This window comes from Corylus avellana, chromosome 2, assembly GCF_965113065.1.
Source record: "Corylus avellana chromosome 2, dhCorAvel1.hap1.2, whole genome shotgun sequence".
Classification (NCBI taxonomy): domain Eukaryota; kingdom Viridiplantae; phylum Streptophyta; class Magnoliopsida; order Fagales; family Betulaceae; genus Corylus; species Corylus avellana.
Genome location: NC_142491.1, coordinates 25,752,413 through 25,772,398, shown reverse-complemented (window position 1 = coordinate 25,772,398; position 19,986 = coordinate 25,752,413). Strand labels below are relative to the sequence as shown.

The following is a 19,986-nucleotide window of genomic DNA, read 5'->3' as shown; positions in this document are numbered from 1 at the left end:
ATCGCAGTGTCAGGGGCTCCCATTTTTTCCATTTTCTCTTTTTGAGCCCAAATCTTCCAGATTTACTTCATTTTCTTCCAAAAGCCTACAAAAGTATGGAAAACACAAAAAGGAATTAAAATGACCTAATCAACTAAAACCAAAGGATTAAAACATGCAAGTTAGGGGCTGAAAATGTGAATATTTTAGCACTTAACAGAGCTCCTTTTCGATAAAGAAGTACTTCAAGCTCTTGTGGTCCGTTTAGATCTCACACTTCTCACCATACCAGTAGTGTCTCCAAATCTTTAGACCAAACACAACGGCTGCCAACTCCAAGTTGTGTGTAGGATAGTTCTACTCATAAGTCTTCAAATGACATGAAGCGTAGGCAATAACATTGCCATTCTGCCTAAGCACGCATCCTAAACCCTTCTTAGAGGCGTCGCTATACACTACGAAATTGCTAAATCCCGTAGGTAATGCCAACACATAAGCAATTATCAGGCACTTCTTCACCTCCTGAAAACTCTTCTCACACTTGTCGGTCCAAATGTAACGAGTATTCTTCTTGGTCAAAGTAGTAAGTGGTGCCGATAACTTTGAGAAATCCTTAATGAAGCGTCAGTAGTAACCAGCGAGTCCCAAGAAACTTCGGATCTTGAACACACTAATTGGCCTAGTCCACTCCACTATTGCCTTTACTTTCTCCGGGTCAACCGTTATGCCATCTCCGAAAATCTCGTGCCCAAGGAAAGACATGCTATCCAGCCAAAACACGCACTTCTAGAGTTTAGCATACAGCTGTGCCCTTCGAAGCCTTTCCAATGCTTTTCGTAGATGCTCATCGTGCTTCTCCGGCGTCTTCGAGTAGATCAGAATGTCGTCAATAAAGACCACAATGAACTGATCCAGATAGTCTTGAAAGACTCTGTTCATCGTGTCCATGAAGATAGCTGGCGCATTAGTTAGTCCGAAAGACATAACTAAGAACTCGTAATTTTCGTACTGAAGGCCATCTTAGGAATGTCCTCTTCCTTCACCCTCACTTGATGATAGCCTGAGCGCAAATCGATCTTAGAAAACATGCGCGCTCCTTGCAACTGATCCAACAGATTGTCAATCCATGGAAAAGGATATCTGTTCATCATCGTCACCTTGTTCAACTCGTGGTAGTCGATACACATCCTCATTGACACGTCCTTCTTCTTCACGAACAACACTGGCGCTCCCCATGGTGATGAACTAGGGCAGATAAAAACTTTATCCAGAAGCTCTTGGAGCTGTTCCCTTAGCTCTTTCAATTCTGACAGCGCCATCCTATATGGTGCCTTTGATATAGAATTAGTGCCTGGCACGCACTCAATCCCAAACTCCACCTCCTTCTGTGGTGGCAACCTAGAATCGTCTGTTGAAAAGACATCTGGATAATCTCGCACCACAGGAATGTCTTACAGGCCCTTCTTCTCTTCCTTAATTGGGGTAACGACGAATGCCAAAAATGCCTGCCCTCCTCCGAGAATAAGGTTCTGGGCCCGAAAGGCCAAAATCGTCGAAGGTAAAGACCTCACTCGCGATCCAACATACGTCACTTCTCCTTCTCCCTATGACCTAAGCGTAACTTGCTTCTAAGCGAAGTCGATAATCGCCTGATGCTTTTCCAGCCAATCCATTCCGAGAATAACGACGTAACTAATCATAGGGAGAACAACTAGGTTTGTAGGAAATACTCTTCCACAGATGCTGACAGGGCATCCGCAAACTACACGCTTACAGACCACAGTTTTTCCTACGAGGGTAGTTACAGCTAGACCAGGTTCCAAAGTTCGTACTACAAGTCTAGATAGTCTTACAAACGTAAAAGATACGAAAGAGTGAGTAGCCCCTAAATCAAACAAAACTGAAGCTTCAAATCCAGGTATAGGGACATTACTTGTCACTACTTCTGATCCTCCTTCCAATTCTTCTAGAACAAGCGCGTAAACCTTAGCTGGTGCCAATGATTTTTGGGCTCCTCCCTTGCCCACAATGTCCTTGCTGAAGTGACCGAACTGGCCGCACCGGTAGGAAGTCCAGGCCGCCATCCCGCATTGTCCCCAGTGAGCTCGGTTACACTTCCTGCAAAGTTTCGGGATCTGACCCTTCTGTGGTGAAACTTGAGGGTTACCAGAGGTATGTCCTTGTGACCTCTGCAATGGAAAACTTCCCACTGCCATCCTCTTAGCTGGCCTGGCTCCTCCTGTGTACCAGGTCCTTGAGCCCTCCTCTTCTGATCTGCGTGCTCAGCCACATTCTCCTTCAGGCTCTCTACGTAAATCAAAGCCCGATCCACCAACTGAGAGAAATCTCGGATGTCAAAACAACTCATCATAATCTGAATGTGAGAGTTCAGACCTCGCTCAAACTTTTTCTCCTTCTTTTCCTCATTCGGGATGAGGTACATGCAAAAGCGTGATAGTTGCAGAAACTTCGCGGCATACTCAATCACCGACATTCCTCCCTAAACCAACTCCAGAAACTCTAGTGCCTTCGTCTCCTGCACAACTCAGGGAAAGAAGTGTTGATTGAACTCGTGCTTAAAGTTGTCCCAAGTAATGGCAGTCTATAATCCCAAGCAAGCTCCGCCTTCTTGTTCTGCCACCAGCGCTTGGCCTCCCCCGTTAGCTTATAAGCAGTATAAGCCACCTTCTGCTCATTAGTACACCCAGTTGTAGCTAATAACTCCTCCACATCATTCAGCCAATTCTCAACACTGATGTGATCGCCTCTTCCATCAAAACTCTCTGAGTGATGACTACAGAAGTCCTTCAAAGATCACCCAATCCATTCAACTGGCTGCCTTGCAACCTCATCACGATCTAAGGCTGACACTAGCTAGCCAATTGCGTCCATCACTTAATTACCCGAGGGTACGGCTTTATAGACTGGGATGTTCTTAAGCTCGGGGTGAACATTCCCTTCAGGGCTCCCAAGTTCTAGCGTGTTAGGTCCAGTTCCAGGGTTCCTTCGGGTATGGCATTCTCTGCAACGAAAGGCAGAGTTAAAACTGACTCGTCTAGAACCGAGCAACCAAATATAGAGGCTAAGTCCTAACAACCTATCTATCCTAAACTCTAGTGTGATCATGGCCTAAGTTCTCTTTTCCATTATCCTATAGTCTTTTCAGAGCACACGGCTCTGATACCAACTGTAATGACCCTGATGGGCAAATCAATTAACTAGTAATTGACCTTATGGTTCGTCTCCCTGCCCTATCTCTCGTGGGATAAGACTTAGGGATTTCAACTTTTATTGTCGAAACGAGAAAATCTCAACATAAGACTTTCAAAAACTATAGGAAATAGAGTGCGGTAAATTTAACACCCACACAACATGCACCAGAGTAAATATAAAACCTCATGATATATAGATAACCATAAAATATACCGGTCATCAGACCGTCATCAAAATAGGATTACTAAACCATAACATAAAGTCATAACATTATTCCAACAAAAGATCAACAGATCAAATCCTAGATCTAAGCTTAAGCAAGGCAAACAAGATTAAAATCTCGATCATATCATCACGGGCAGTTCCTCCATCCTTCCACATAGACTTCAACCAAACCAGCTCCAAGTCCTAAAAAATGACCCGAATCAAGTCCTATGCTATCACCCAAGTCAACTCCGACAGCATCCTCTTCTAGGATAGCTAAACCGCGCAGATATTCGTGATGATAAGGGAAAACATAAACAAAAAGGGGGGTAAGTCTAAGACTTAGTGAATGTTAACGCAAATAATGCCCATGCTAGTTTAATAATGAACTCCATTTTCATAAAGCAAGAAACAGTTCTATATGATAGTTTTTATCATGAATGTGGTATAGATATATGATACATGCATATGATATAGAATGACAGTCATAGTTCAACAGTATGGTCTACTCGAGATATTACCCCTTTCCAGCAGGGTTAGTGCTGTCCCGAGGGACCTGTAATACAATGCTAGTGCCCCAGCCATTGTACAGTACCGTACATAACACTAGCGACACGACCGAGTCCAGCCTCGGGTGGCCCACACCACTAATGATGTCCGTCCTCTAGTAACCTAGCCATTTGGGAATGGTTGCACCAGGTCACAAAACCATTTGATCCAAATCCCACATAACACTCATACATTTGACCATAAAGCTAATATGTATATTAAGCCCATGGCCATTATACTGCACGTACCGGTGTACCATGTCATACGATTCGAATTTTCTTGTCTCTATTTTACATGCATGCTTTTACACATCTCACTTTCTTAACATATTCAACACAACGTTTTTCTCAAAATGCTAGAGTTCATGTACAACAAGTGTAAATTGTGAGAGTTGCAAATATGCATGTTTTGGGTACACAAAATAGTCGTACAGTGCATGGAAAATAACAATGAGCATTATATGAGTTAAAACTCACCTAGGTCGTATAATGTCTCCGATTATTCCAAATGATCCGGGTTCTCCAAATCTGTGGAAATCCTTCTATTAGTCCTATTTCAATCAAAACAACTCTAAAACAAGAAAATTGGAACTATCGGACAGCTGGTTAAAATAAAGTCCCCTGTCACACTCCAGGCCGTATGTCCGAGATTGGGACCATACGTCCTCTATGATATCTCGGACCATACGTCTGCTTCTAGGTTTTCAGGGAGAACCTCATTTTGTCTACTCGTCCTCCTATTCTCCAGAACCAAATTCTAAGGCTACCAAATTCTAAGGTCTCCTAAATCAAAACAACGTCTTCAAGCAAACGAAATTATGCTAAGTCAAGACAACACTATTCTAACAAGATTTAAGGCATAACTAAAGCTAAAGCTAAACTAACAACTCAAACAACAATTGAGACAACGTTTAAGCAGCATAATGATGTAAAAATGAGATAGGCTTAAGAGCATTACCTCCTTGAAGCGAAACTTCAAGAACTTCCCTTTCGTTAGCACCAAATGTTCACTATCTCACAAAACACTCACAAAACGTTTCTGGCAGCCTAGGGGCGAGAGAGAGGTGTGAAAAACTGAAGGGGGACATCATCAGGGAAAGGATGAGTGCAACTCCGAGTCGGCAGAAGAGTTATGCTGATAACCGGGCGACCATTGGAATTCAACATAGGGGATCATGTGTTCCTCAAGATATCACCCATGAGGGGAGTGATGCGATTTGGAAAGAAGGGGAAGCTCAGTCCTCGATTTATTGGACCACTTGAGATCACCCAGAGGATTAGGAGATTGGCGTATAGAGTCGCCTTATCCCTAGATTTGGTCAGAACGCATGACATTTTCCACATGTCAATGTTGTGGAAGTACATTGCTAATCCTGATGCGATTGTGGAATACGAGTCGTTGGGAATCCAGGTGGGATTGACCTACGTTGAAGAACCAATGAAGATCATGGATAAGAAGAAGCAAGTACTACGTACCAAGACGATCCCTATCGTTAAGGTACTGTGGCGTAACCATGGTGTCGAGGAAGCATCATGGGAGGCAAAGCATATGCGGAGTCGTTATTGGCATTTGTTTGAATGATTGTGTATGACTCTTTTCTTCAAAAACTATACTTGGACAGTATGCCTATTTTCGTTTTGGGTAATGGAATAGTTGACTAAGAAGGAGTTGCTTTTCTCTAGAGGATTATGGCACCTATACCAATCGACCTAGACTGCATATGAAACTACTCCTTCTGTCAACTAATCGACTTTGGAGTTGAGATTGATGAGGATTGGTATAGCGTTGGCAACATTGAGTATGACACACTTGAAGATTTATAAGGTGATTTTTCGCAGTTGTTTGAGGACAACGTAGTGCCAGTTAATGGATGGGAGGAGATAGCCCAAGAACCTACTGAGCCCGATAACAATGACTCTACGAATGAAAGGTAACATTCTATTCCTCTTTTAAGTATTGTTCTTTTGGTATTTTTGTCTAGAAATTTTGAGGACGAAATTTTTATAAGGAGGAGAGAATGTAGTGACCCAAATAAGTAACTAAGCTTAGGTAGCTTAGTTAGGGGGTTAATTTGGGCTTTGGGTTACTAAGGACACTATAGGGGTAATTTAGACTTTTGACCCGGACGTACGCTAGGGTTAACGAACATACACTTCTGTTCGTAGTGCAGACATAAGAGGGGGGAACCACACTATGTACGCTCTGCAAATAGTATACGGACGTACATGAGACCACACGGACCTACGCTACTTTTTGGAATACCCTTTGGATAATACCTGGACGTACGAGGTAGCCTTTAGACCACTATGTAAATAGTACCGGACGTATGCAAATGTTGGCGGACGTCCGCTACTTTTTTGGAGAGTTGGTATAGCCCCTCAGATATAAATACCCCCTGCCCCTCATGAATTCTCACGTTCTCTCAAGCCCCCAGGCTGCGAAAATCCATCCTTGTGTGTGTGTTGTGAGGTTTTATCAGTTTCGGTGCTAACGGTGAGGAGATTCTTGAAGTTTCGCTTCAAGGAGGTAATGTCGCTTTACCTAGTCTGTTTTTACGTCATTATGCTGCCCTAATGTTGTCTTTGTGTTGTTAGTTATAGCTTTAGCTTTAGTTATGCTTTAAATCTTGTTTAGAATAGCGTTGTTTTGACTTAGTATGATCGCGTTTGCATGGAGGTTATATTTTGAGTTAGGAGACCTTAGGAAGCCCATTGATAGCCTTAGAATTTGGTTTTGGAGAATAGGAGAACGAGTGGACAAAATTAGGTTCTCCCTAAAAACCTCAAAGCGGACGTACGGTCTGGAGTGTGATAGGGGACTTTATTTTAACCAACTGTCCGATAGCTCCTATTTTCTTGTTTTAGAATTGTTTTGATAGAAATAGGACTAATAGAAGGTTTTCCGTAGATTTGGGAAACCTGGATCATTTGGAATACTCAAAGCGTTATACGACCCAGGTGAGTTTTAATTCACATAATGCTCATTGTTATTTTCCATGCACTGCATGACTATTTTGTGTACCAAAAACATGCATGTTTGCAACTCTCACAATTTATACTTGCTGACAGGGGCGGATCTAGGGGGGTCGAGGGGGGGCATCCGCCCACCCTCAACTCCCAAAAATCCCCCCTAGTATGGTAAAAAAAAATTTATGTCCTGATTATGCCCCTCTTACTCATGATTATGCCCCCTTCCTCAAGCTCTGGCCATATTATGCTCCGTTGAAATTTGAAAATTTTTAAGAATTTGAATGTTGCAGTCTTGCAGAAAAATGAAATGTTGAAAGCTTGAAGATGATGAACAGTTCAGTTTTCAAATGCACTGTTTTTCATTTGACAATTTTGTACAGGTGCAGCCTGCTTTGGACTTTGGAGTGGAAAAAATAATATTGTAAATTAATAAAATTATAATATGTTGTCATTGACACAACACACAAGACAAAAAAAAAAAATTATGCCTCCAGGGGATACGTGTAAGACAAGTCCAAGGCCATGGGCCAAGGGGGCAGGCCAGGCGTTAGGCCTGCCATGCTGCAAATTCGGATCCGGATCTCCTTTAATTAGGGAAAAATTAAAAAAATTTCAATTGAAAAAAAATTGGAAATTCTCCAATTGTTAATCGTGGCCCTTCATTTTAAATCTAATGGTCTATAAAATCATTTAAACCTCGGTAAAACAAAAGCTACCATTTAATGCCTAGGTTACTTACATTGAGAAAGATATATTCAAGACTATCAATAATGAAGAAATCATGAAGCGATTCCAAGGTATGAAGACTCGTCGAGGACAATTGCCTTAATGCTAGTCGTGACAAAACAAATTGTAAGTTATATTTACATGTTTTAGAACATAATTAAATTTTTTGTTGAATTATTCACTTATTCGGCTTGTTATATTTTTGTTAAACTTTATTTTTTGTATTCATTTAAAAAAAAATAAAAATAAAAAAAACCATGCCCCTCATGGACGAATTTCCTGGGTCCGCCACTGCTTGCTGCACATTAACTCTAGCATTTTTAAGAAAAACGTTGTGCTGAAGATGTTAAGAAAGTGAGACTTGTAAAAGCATGCTTGTAAAATACAGACAATATAATTTTGCATCATATGACATGGTACACCGGTACGTGTGAGATAACGACCATTGGCTTACTATATATGTTAACTTTATGGTCAAATGTGTGTGTGTTATATAGACCTTGGATCCAATGGTTGTTTTGTGGCCAATGCAACCTTAACGAGTAGTCATTTCAAGACGGACATCATTAGCGGTGTGGGCCACCCAAGGTCGGACTCGGACGTGCATACAATATCCGGGGCACCGGTGTCGTATTACAGGTCCCTTGGGACAGCGCTAACCCTGCTGGAATTGGTAAAATCTCAGGTAGACCATACTGTTGAACTATGACTGTCACTCTATATCATATGCATGTATTATATATCTATATCACACCCATGTAAAATTGTCATGATGAAACTATTGCTTTACAAAAAATTAGAGTTCATCACTAAACTGGCATGGACATTATTTGTGTTAATATTCACTAAGTCTTAGACTCACCCCCTTTTTTATTTATGTATTCCCCTATCATTACAAATATCTGCGAGGTTTAGCTATCCTAGAAGAGGATGCCGTCGGAGCAGACTTGGGTGATTGCGCATGATCTGATTCGGGTCATTTTTAAGGACATGGACCCGGTATAGTTGAAGTCTATGTGGGATGATGGAGGAACCGCCCGTGCTGATATGATAGAGATCTTAATCTCTTTAGCTCTTCTTAAGCTTAGTGTTTGATCCGTATGATCTTTTGTTAGAACAATGTTATAATGTTATGTTGGGTTGTAATTCCTATTTTGATGACGGTCTGATGACCGGTACATTTGATGATTATCTATATATTATGAGGTTTTATATTTACTCTAGTGCATGTTGTGTGGATGTTAAATTTACTGCTCTCTATTTCCAATAGTTTTTGAAAGTCTTCCACTAAGATTTTCTCAATTCGACGAGAAAGGTTGAAATTCCTGAGTCTTGTCCCGCAAGTGATAGGGCTGGGAGACGAACCATGTGGTCAATTACTAGTTAATTGATTTGCCCATCGAGGTCGTTACACCATCCAACGGGGAAGGTAAAGAACTCTTAAAAACATCCAATTTTCACCCCAACACTTGGGGAAGAATGGAAAATTACAACCAAATGTTTTGATCATTAAATAAGGCCAAACTAAACCTAACAATCTCCCGCCTTTTGCCATTTAATGACAAAACATCTACAATCTTTATCCCGAAACATGGGAAAGAAATTGGAAAATAGAAACACTTGTTTTGATCATTGAATAAGGCCAAATACAACCTAACATCATAGAGTGAGACCTATCGGTGATTAATAGAGCTCAATATATTGGCTAATCACATCTAACATTATGGAAACATAAACTTCAAGAAGGAATCCAAATCCTTTGTCAGAGAACAAAGTGATAAAGAATATTCCCCTTGTTTTAGATTTAATTGGAAATATTATCCTAAAAACTCAAGCCCGAGTGTTTTCAGTAGTTGATAAGTGCCAAATATTTCATATTTGGACCCCTTTATTTACATTAGTTAATCCTTTAATTATGTCGTTATTTAATGTTTTATGTTAGTTTTATGTTTTTAGTATTTTGTAGGTCATTGAAGAAAAACTACAGCTTTAAAGGGAAAAATGCAAAGTTTGGAAAAAAGCATACTTTGAGAAGACCTAATTTAGACGAAATAGGATTTTCCTAATTCGGATGGTTACTATGCCAAAATCGCCCCGCAATTAAAGGACACAAATCTGGACGAATCCTATTCCGATTTCATACTTCTATTTTGACTGGGAGACTGACCTCCGAATTATCTAGGTTTAATAGGGCTTCTAGGACTTCCCTAAGCCTATAAATAGACTTCTTTGCATTCAAGAATATAGACAATTCCAGAGACTAGTTTTGGGATACAATTTTGGAGATAGAATGTAATCCACAGCTTTTCTTTTAGTTTAGTTTTTCTTTAGGTTTAGGTTTAGCTTTTAGTTTCATAGTCATGTAGAGCTAAATTCTCAACTAAGGTTGGGGATGAAGCATCACCGATGAAGAACAACATCACTTTACTGTAAGTTTTTATTATTCCAATTTTATTGGTTTATTATTTCAATTGTTTTACTTCTTTTCAATATGTGTCATGATTCTTGGATATCTCGTTATGATTCAAGGGTACACTTGATGATTTAGGATAATTTCACATAATTGATTGCTTGGTTTTTAACTCATAAAAATTGGATATCCCTTATGATTTGTTTTACGGATACATCTGGTGTTTCAATTAAATTTGGATTCCTTTTGTGATTTGGTCAATGAATAGATTCGTGGGATGGTTTTGATTAATTCTTTGAAGTATAGTAAAATATACGTAAGATTTAAATTGTGAGAACTTCGAATTAATATTGATGAATATAAAATATGTTGTTATGATTTGGTGAGTGTAGATTCCGCATCCTTAGTGCCTTTATCTATTGATTTACTTAGTTTATTTAGTTTATGTTTATCCTTTAATTTTCAAAACTCAAAATTCAAAAACCTTTTGGAACTAGGTTAGGGTAAAATTAGTTTAGATATAAATTGCTCTTTCAAGAATACAATTCTATGTGGGATCAACCTCGCACATGCAATCCATTAATTGCAATCAATTCATAGACTTGCGAGTTAAATAAATTTGCACAAAAGTTTTTGGCGCCAATGCCGTGGAATTGTTTATTTTTTTAAACCAATTTATTTCTAGATTAGTTTTATTTAGGATTTTATTTTTTCTGCAATTTGTTTTGTTTTATTCCAATTACTAAGAAAAAAAAAAGATTTTTCTTGTTGTTTTTTGTTTTGTTTTTTTTTTTTTTGGCTTGTTTTACAGTTCTGCCGTAGCACCGTCCACACACCCCTGCTAATGCGATCGATCACAACCATGCTACTATCGAGCGCACTCGGGGCCAAGACAACAAGCTCAGGCGCACCTGCGCTCATTAATTGTAGCATCTTCACTCAAGTGCGATCGAGCGCACATCAGCGCGATCAAGCGCACTCACAGCAAAGACAGAAATTGCAACAGTTCCATAGATCTTTGCCAAAAATTTATTTTTGATCCTTTTTGTGAGTTTTTAAATTTTAGTTTTAATTTTTTTATTATGTTATTTGTTTTTTTTAGTTTATTTTATTTAAAAATATATTAAAAAAATGGTTAATATTTTATGTGCTAAAAAGTGAGGGGGAAGCATGAATTTTCATTTTAATGATTTTAATGCATCTCCTAGTTATACGACACCACCTCCTACCAACTACCCTCAAAATGTTTACCCACATGAGCCATATTCATACTGCTTCAATCCTTATCATAGGTCTAGTAATTGTCCACACTGGGGACAAGTTTCTGATTTTTCATATGAGCAAATGAACACTAATATCTCCACCCCGGGGTTTGAATCAAATTCCAATTTTTACACCCTGGGATGGAATAATCAATCTGATTTCTCATGGTCAACTCAGGCAACAGAAAATTATGCTCACCAATTTGATGAATTGCACCATTCAGAATATCCGTAGTTTGATCACCAAGCTCAACCACCTGCGGATCAATCTATTACTCAAATGCCACAGCCTACACCACAGTCATCACTAGAAGACATGATGAAAGCATTCATGCAATCAATTGATAAGAACATGCAAGAGATGAAGCAAGATATTAAGAATACTAACATGAGCAATAATCAAGCTATACAAGAGCTCATGAATTCCAACTCCCAAGCCATACAAGAATTTAAGAACTTCACTCATCAAGCTATGTCAAGATTGGAAGGACAGATCGGTCATCTAGTTGCTGAATTCAACAAAATAGAGGAAGAAGAGCTTCAAAGTCAATTGATGGCTGAAAGGCACTACATGATTGATGAGGATGACTCCAAAAATTCTTATCATGAGCATGCCCCTGTCACCACCACACTTGAGAGTGAGGAAATTATGGATAACAATGAGGAGGAAGAGCAAGTTGAGCACCCTGAGCAAGTTGAGCACCATGAGAACAATGAGCCAACAACAGATCCTAATCTGCCCAGTGACATGGAAGTGAGTACTGAATCTCATGCCAACATCACTGTCCCTCTTGAGACATATCAAGAGCCCAAAGCTTCATCAACTAAATGTCTTAAAGAGCCATCTTATGTCAAGATACTCAAGTAAGATGGCGAAATATCCTTCTAGAGGGGTATGAAGTTTTGAAGAAGAAGAGGTGGAAGGGATTGGTTGGACGTCCGCATGATCGGGGAAAGCGCTATAAAGTTTTCTCCTCTAGTTTATTTTTTGCACTTCACTCCACAAATTCTTTCTTTCCTTTTTCATTACATGTTATTTTTATTTGTTTTTGTTTCTAACAGCAATTAATCTTTTGAGTTTTGTTTCTATAAAAAAAAAAAAAAAATGAAAAAAATTTGTTGTTAGTTTTGATGACAGGTGTTTTAGTGTTTGAGTTTGGAGGATGCCTTGCCCCTTTTTCACACCTTGATGTTTCCTTACTTTCGGTAATGTATTTCTATACTACACATTGAGGGCAATGTGTAATTCAAGTTTGAGGGTATGGAAAAACACTTTGTCTGTTTATTTTTGCTCTTATTTGTTTATTTTTATTTGTCATTTTGTGTTAAAAAATTTGGAAAAAAAAATTGTGCTATGTTGTTGTCATGTTTGAGTTAAATTGTAACTGTGATTTGCATTTCATTAGCTTGCTTAAAGGGTTGAACACATCATTATGTCATTAGGAGTCTCAGTCCTTTGACTAATTTTTGGGTAAAAGAGATTTCACTTGTTTTGAGATAAATTTTTATGAGCACATTAGCATGTTTTCTGTGAGGTATGATGTTGTTAAGTGCTAAAATATTCATATTTTCAGTCCTTAACTTGCATGTTTTAATCCTTTGGTTTTAGTTAATTATATCATTTTAATTCATTTTTGTGTTTTCCACACTTTTGTAGGCTTTTGGAAGAAAATGAAGTAAATCGGGAAGATTTGGGCTCAAGGAGAGAAGATGGAAAAAATGGGAGCTCCTGACACTGCGATCGAGCGCAGTACCAGAGAAGACACAGCACGAAGCAAGCCAGGAGCGAACAAGCGCAGATCTGCGATCAAGCGCACACAGGTTGCGATCGATCACACCCGTGTGCAGGAGACACTTCAAAGCTGCAGCCAAGATGCTAATATTTCCATATTAGGGTTTTCCAACTCCCAATTGTACGTAATAGGTTTTGAAACCCTACAAAATTCCTAGGTTTACTAGTTTGTCAAGGACTTCTAAAGCCTATAAATAGACCCTTAAGCCTCTAGAATAGGATGCTTTGTAAGGAGGAGAATAGGAGCTCTTCAAGTTCAAGTCTCGGGTTTGTTCTTTTCCTTTCTTTTCTTTTATTTTATGAAGATGTTTAACATCAACTTTATGTGTAGCTAATTTATTTAGTAGGGCTAGATTGAAGCCCTAGTTATGTTTAGTTAATATTTCAATATTGGCACCTTTGTAATGATCGTGTTGTGCTATTTAACTTGATTAACACCTGCTTGCATGAATTCCTCATATGTGTGCGCCTGATCAACATATGCATGTGGTATGGACTAGTTAGTTAAATCAATTTGGATGGCCGAGTCCTGGGTTTAATAAAAGTAACAAAAGAATCCACACCGCGGTTCTTGGGTTAATCAACATGGGGAACCGAGAGTATACGCCCATGCCCTAGGCCTCATGTGTTTGTCGATTTACATAGAGTACATGCTTTCCTAAGGAACAACTTAGTATACACCATGTTAAATCCCTTAGAAAAGAAAAGAGTTAGAGTATACAACATACCTAACTCGTTGCTTAGGAAAATCTATAACTTAAGGAGTATATGTCATGCCCTTAGGTTGACAAACATTAGATATGCATAACATGATCAAAGCATTGGCATGTTATTATATTAGCTGAATATAATTAGTGGTGGATATCAAAGCCCTACCTTTTATTATCATCACTTAAAAAAAATCAATCTTTGTTTTACTTAAGGAATTTATTTTTAAGCAAAATTTAACAATCCTAGTGGGAATGATCCTGTACTTGCACCATATACTACTATGTTGACCTTGTGCACTTGCAAATAAAACGTACCATTATTTACCTACTAATTTAGGTAGATATTTGGCACAACAGATGTTGAACTTAAACTTATTCTCTTTGAGATTTGTTGGATGACCTATTGATGAATAACCATTGGCTTGCAAGATATAAAAATAATAATAATAAATAAAAAATAAGGAAAAAGAAAAGAAATATCATGTTGAGTTTTCCACTGAGTAACCGGGACCTCTTGCCTCATTAAGCATTCAGTATTCGCGTCAAAAGGTGTGAAGTTCATGGTTGATTTATAATATGGCTAGTCTGGCTTCGTAGCCTTTTTAACCTAAGTTAATAAGCTCTTAGGAACGTTTTACATCTAGTGCCCTAAAGCCACCTGGTTTAGGAGTCATTGGCCTAATACTTGTTACATGGGTCAATTAGAAAGCTTAAAAGAGTTACATTGCAAAGCCTGTAAAAAAAATTAAAAAAACTAATAATTAAATAATTAAATAATTAAAAAAAAATTGCATATCTTGCCTTGGTTGTTTCATTTGATAAAGATTTTTACAAATTTTATGGAACTTGTCTTGAGTTTAAGCTGAAAGCTTCATTGTATACTAATTACACTTTACACTTTTTAGAACATATGAGGTCTAAATTGTTCATTTATGAGTGATTTTATTCTGGATTTCCTTTTGACTGTAATGATGGTGTTTGTCTTTTTAAGTTTGCTCATGAATAAGGACCATGGTTTATATGAAACTTCTTTCTTGTTAACAACATAGTGCTACAATGTTTGTGGGTATCATTCATTTTAAGCCCTCACGAGACTTCACTCGTCCACTAGGATGCCTAGGGATTTAAAAGGCTTGTTGCATATGCTAAATGCAATCGTCTCTCCCACAAAAGAGGATTTATGTTTCTTACTTTCATTTTATTTTTCATTTTGTTTTGCTAAGGGACTAGCAAAATGTAAGTTTGGGGATGTTTGATAAGTGCCAAATATTTCATATTTGGAGCCCTTTATTTACATTAATTAATCCTTTAGTTGTGTCGTTATTTAATGTTTTGTGTTAGTTTTGTGTTTTTAGTATTTTGTAGGTCATTGAAAAAAAACTACAGCTTTAAAGGAAAAAATGCAAAGTTTGGAAAAAAGCATACTTTGAGAAGACCTAGATGAGGTGGTTAAGTTAACCAAATCCAAGAAAAATGTTAAATTGGATTAAAGATCAGATTGGATTAAATTTCAGATTGGACAAGATTTCGGATTTGATTCAAATTCAGATTCTGCACACGTCTTAGTATTTTATCTATAACTTTCTGCTCAAATATCGGATTGAAGTTATTCAAGCGGAATTGGAAAGCTAACTCAAAATACTATAGTTCATTGTAAATAGGATTTTCCTAATTCGGACGGTTACTATGCCAAAATCACCCCAAAATTAAAGGACACAAATCTGGACGAATCCTATTCCGATTTCAGACTTCTATTTTGATTGGGAGACAGACCTCCGAATTATCTAGGTTTAATAGGGCTTCTAGGACTTCCCTAAGCCTATAAATAGGCTTCTCTGCATTCAGGAATATAGACAATTCCATAGACTAGTTTTAGGATACAATTTTGGAAACAGAATGTAATCCACAGCTTTTATTTTAGTTTAGTTTTTCTTTAGGTTTAGGTTTAGGTTTTAGTTTCATAGTCATGTGGAGCTAAATTCTCAACTAAAGTTGGGGATGAAGCCTCACTGATGAAGAACAACATCATTTTATTGTAAATTTTTATTATTCCGACTTTATTGATTTATTATTTCAATTGTTTTACTTCTTTTCAATATGTGGCATGATTCTTGGATATCTTGTTATGATTCAAAGATACACTTGATGACTTAGGATAATTTCACATAATTAATTGCTTGATTTTTAACTCATAAAAATTGGATATCCCTTGTGATTTGTTATACGGATACATCTAGTGTTTCAATTAAATTTGGTTTCCTTTTATGATTTGGTCAATGAATGGATACATGGGATGGTTTTGATTAATTCTTTGAAGCATAGTAAAATATACATAAGATTTAAATTGTGAGAACTTCGGATTAATATTGATGAATATAAAATATGTTGTTATAATTTAGTGAGTGTAGATTCCACATCCTTAATGCCTTTATCTATTGATTTACTTAGTTTATTTAGTTTATGTTTATCCTTTAATTTTCAAAACTCAAAATTCAAAAACCTTTTGGAACTAGGTTAGGGTAAAATTAGTTTAGATATAAATTGCTCTTTCAAGAATACAATTCTCTATGGGATCGACCTCGCACTTGCAATCCATTAACTATAATCGATTCATACACTTGCGAGCTAAATAAATTTGCACAACAGTAGTTACACTAAAAACTTGTATATGTACGAGGTGAGATAGAATCTCACAAATGTACATAAGGATAATCATGAATTTAAATCAGTGACTCAAGGAAAAGAGGTAATGAACAAAGTGACAATTAGAAAAGACTTTGTTTCAAGTACGGAATGATTCCATGGAAGCGTAAAAATGTAATAAGAACATCATGAGGATTGATTAATTAAATCAAAAATAACCATTAGTGTAACGCCCCGGGTCACTACAATTAGAGAGCAGACACAATTTTTTAGTGGAATTAATTGTGATTAAAATAGTGTCATGTGATATGATCTTGAGAGATATATTCACAGGCCTATTAAGCTAATGATATTTTACCTTAGGTCCCTCTTTGAACTGATATAAATTGAATGAGAAAATATATTGTTCCTCAAGTATTTATTGATTTACTGGAATGTTTTATTTAATAAAACAGTGGCCAAAAGATTTAAACATGTTGGTTAATTGGAGAAATGAATTAAATAGAAGCACTGGGCTTATGATTTGATTTCTATAGACTAATGAATTAAAATAAACCTTGGGCTTGTCATTCTAATTCATTGGGGCTTGTTAAATAAATTTGGGCCACATGGAATTAATTCCAAATGGCTAAAGTTATTTAAAGGAGCATTGTGTTTGAGGATAAAACCCAAGCCCAAATGATTTAAATGAAGTGGAAGTGGGCTAGGGCTAGAAGCCCTAGTCTAGACTTATGGGGAGAATAAATCTCCCCATTGTCGTTGGCCCATGTGGCACACAAGGGCAAGGGAATCTTTTGCTCCCTTGGCCGTGTGGTTTGATAAGGGCTGGGATTTGAATCTCAGTCCCACTTCGATTAGAACTTTTCTTTCTCCACAGCACCTAGTACTATAAATATAGGAGCAGGTGAAAGCATAATCTACACCTTTGGCTTGGAGCTTTTGATTTTTGTGAGAGACAAAAAGCGCAACCTCACTCTCCCTATAGAGTTGATACACGGCCAAAGTGGGAATTTTGATTCCTAAGTTTATACTTCTAGTTCTTTTCTTGTTCTTGAGAAAAACATTGTGAGCCCACACTCACAGTCATCTTCAGTCATCAAAGAGAAGATCCTATGGAGAAATCTTTAAACCATTTGATGGAAAATATTGAAATTCTTGATGTGAGATCAAGTGTTCGTGAAATCGGTGGAACCATAAAGATGTTCTTGAAGTTCATGAAGAACGCGATGAAGGTGAGATGAGTTTGAATGAATACATGAAGTTTGCAAGCGCATTGGAACTTCAATTACTCAGTCCAACTATGACAAAAGAATCAAAGGATACTTCTATGACCTCATGCCTAGGAGATGCCGAATCTACATGTAAGTAATTATAACTTATATGGTTGCTTTTGATCTAAATATGTTTATCTTGATGAAAAAAGTTTTTGGGAATCTTTTTAATCCACTTCGTATAAAAGAAAATTTTTGAAGTTTACCTTCTCAAACATACGCATAGATCCCAACAGAATGGTATCCGAGCCAACTTCGAGAAAACATTGTTCAGATTGTTTTTACTTTTGTTAAGTATAAGACTCTAGATTTTTAATTGATAGTTCCAAACCATAAAACATGTTTATGAACATGTAAAGTAATGATCTGGAACATTTCAAGTCAAACGAAGCAAGTTTGATATTTTATATATAATTTATCTGTTAGAACGGTGTTGCTATTTTTTCATAGCAATAGCTGCTATAATTACAATTTTTTTTTGGAAGTCTTGACAAGTCCTAAAATTAATTGGGAACTTGTTTCGACATGAAAAATCTGTGGTTGATGCGATGGTTTGAACTAATTCGAGTTTCCATTAATATAGAAAGAGATATGGTTCGTTCTTCATTAGTCAACAGATCTGGAATTTTCAGAATTCCTGCAGCAACTATTTTATCACGAATTTTATGCATGATTTGTGAGTGCTTAAAAATTAAAGTAGCAATTGATTTTGCATGTAAAGATGTTAGTTGATGCATTGGAAAAATTGAAACAGTGTTTTAAATTTTACTTCAACACATTTGAGTCAGTTTTCCAATACAAACCAAATCTGGAATTTTGAACTAAAACTACATACATTGATTTGTAAAAGATTTTCTTTTGATGCTTGATCAAAGAAAGAAATTTCTTTCATTATGAAATATGTTATAGAATGTATATAACATGTTTTCGATAAAAATTAAATAAGTTGCAAATCATCAGAATGTGTTTTATGAAGGATTTTGAATTATATTCAAGTTCTTGAAATAAAACTAATAAAGATGAAATCAATTGATTTTGATTTTTGAGTGCTAGTTTACATATTGTCATTGATTATAATAGAGTTTGGATTCAATGAGATATGTTTGCATTCATTATAATGGTGACTAGTTACATAGTGATTTAATCACAATGTAAGCTAAGATATGAATTGAATTCACAACTAAGCAAAAAGGTGAACCATGGATCCAACCCTTGTTTGCACCTCAATGGGCCTTAGCCATGGGTCCAACCCATGACTAAGAAAAAGACTTGAAAAGGTAGTCAACCGTCCCCAAGAGGTAGCTCAATCAGCTGGGACCAAGCATAATAAAGCGGAGGTCACTAGTTCGAATCCCCCTCCCTCTTCTTGTGCGGACATGTCAAAAAAAAAAAAAAAAAAAGGTAGTCAACCGCCACTCATGGAGTGCAATACCTAGGCTTCATGTAATCTAGGGGTGGCTATGCCTTGGATTATTTAGGGTTTTCCAAAACCCTAAAACTAATCCATGAACCCTAATAGTAAAGATCCAAAGATCCTTAGCCTAATATTTTGGGATCTTGTTTTCCCAAGAATAATTTGGTAAATGATAATTTCCCAAGGGAATTATCATTCCTCAAACATAAAAAAAATTCCAAATAGGTTGGAGTTTGATTCTTAAGAATCATGATTAAGGAAAATTATTAATAGGATTGTTTTGGGAGTTGGAACTCCATAAACTTAGACATGATATCTATTGACCTAATTTAATTAGGGTCAACAATGTCTTTTTGGATAAAATGTTTCTATTTATAGTAAGTTTCTATTTTTGGAAAGTTTTGGGGTTTGAGTTTTTTGAATTTTTCCTTAAATAAGGAGTGGGAGTTTTTAACTCCTAGCACCTAAAATATGACAGAGTTCCTTGGAAAAGGATTATACCCTAACTTTATAGGGTTAACCATGTCATATACAATAGGGCACCTATTTTGGAAAGTAATTGGAATTTTCTTATTTTAACCAATAATAAATCAATGCCTAAAAATAAGGAACCTAACAAGTTGGGATCACTTATTAGTTTGGGATAGAAAATCCAATTAAAAGGCAAGTAGTCAAAACCCATATTCTTAAAATATCAAGTGTAAAAGAATCATCTATGTTTGATTATAGCGGTCTACATCTAAGATCCACCATAAAGAATGAGGTGAAGAGCATTTCGCCTTGGCCATAGGCCTTGCTCCCTACAGAGGGTGCTCAACACCTCATAGATTATAACGTGATTCCC

General features: G+C 37.0%; 1 protein-coding gene across 1 annotated transcript; it reads left to right on the top strand.

Moving 5' to 3' along the window:
• The first annotated feature begins 5,142 nt into the window (after window positions 1-5,142).
• LOC132167638 (uncharacterized) lies at window positions 5,143-5,879 on the top strand. The gene is made up of 2 exons (XM_059578649.2): window positions 5,143-5,442; window positions 5,784-5,879. The coding sequence occupies exons 1-2, from the start codon at window positions 5,143-5,145 to the stop codon at window positions 5,877-5,879; spliced, it is 396 nt and encodes a 131-aa protein (XP_059434632.2).
• The last annotated feature ends 14,107 nt before the right edge of the window (window positions 5,880-19,986 follow it).

Coding starts and splice junctions, on each gene's coding strand:
- LOC132167638 (XM_059578649.2), top strand. CDS start 5,143: ATGAGGGGAGTGATGCGATTTGGAAAGAAGGGGAAGCTCAGTCCTCGA. Junction 5,443..5,783: donor AGACGATCCCTATCGTTAAG/GTACTGTGGCGT, acceptor GATTTTTCGCAG/TTGTTTGAGGACAACGTAGT.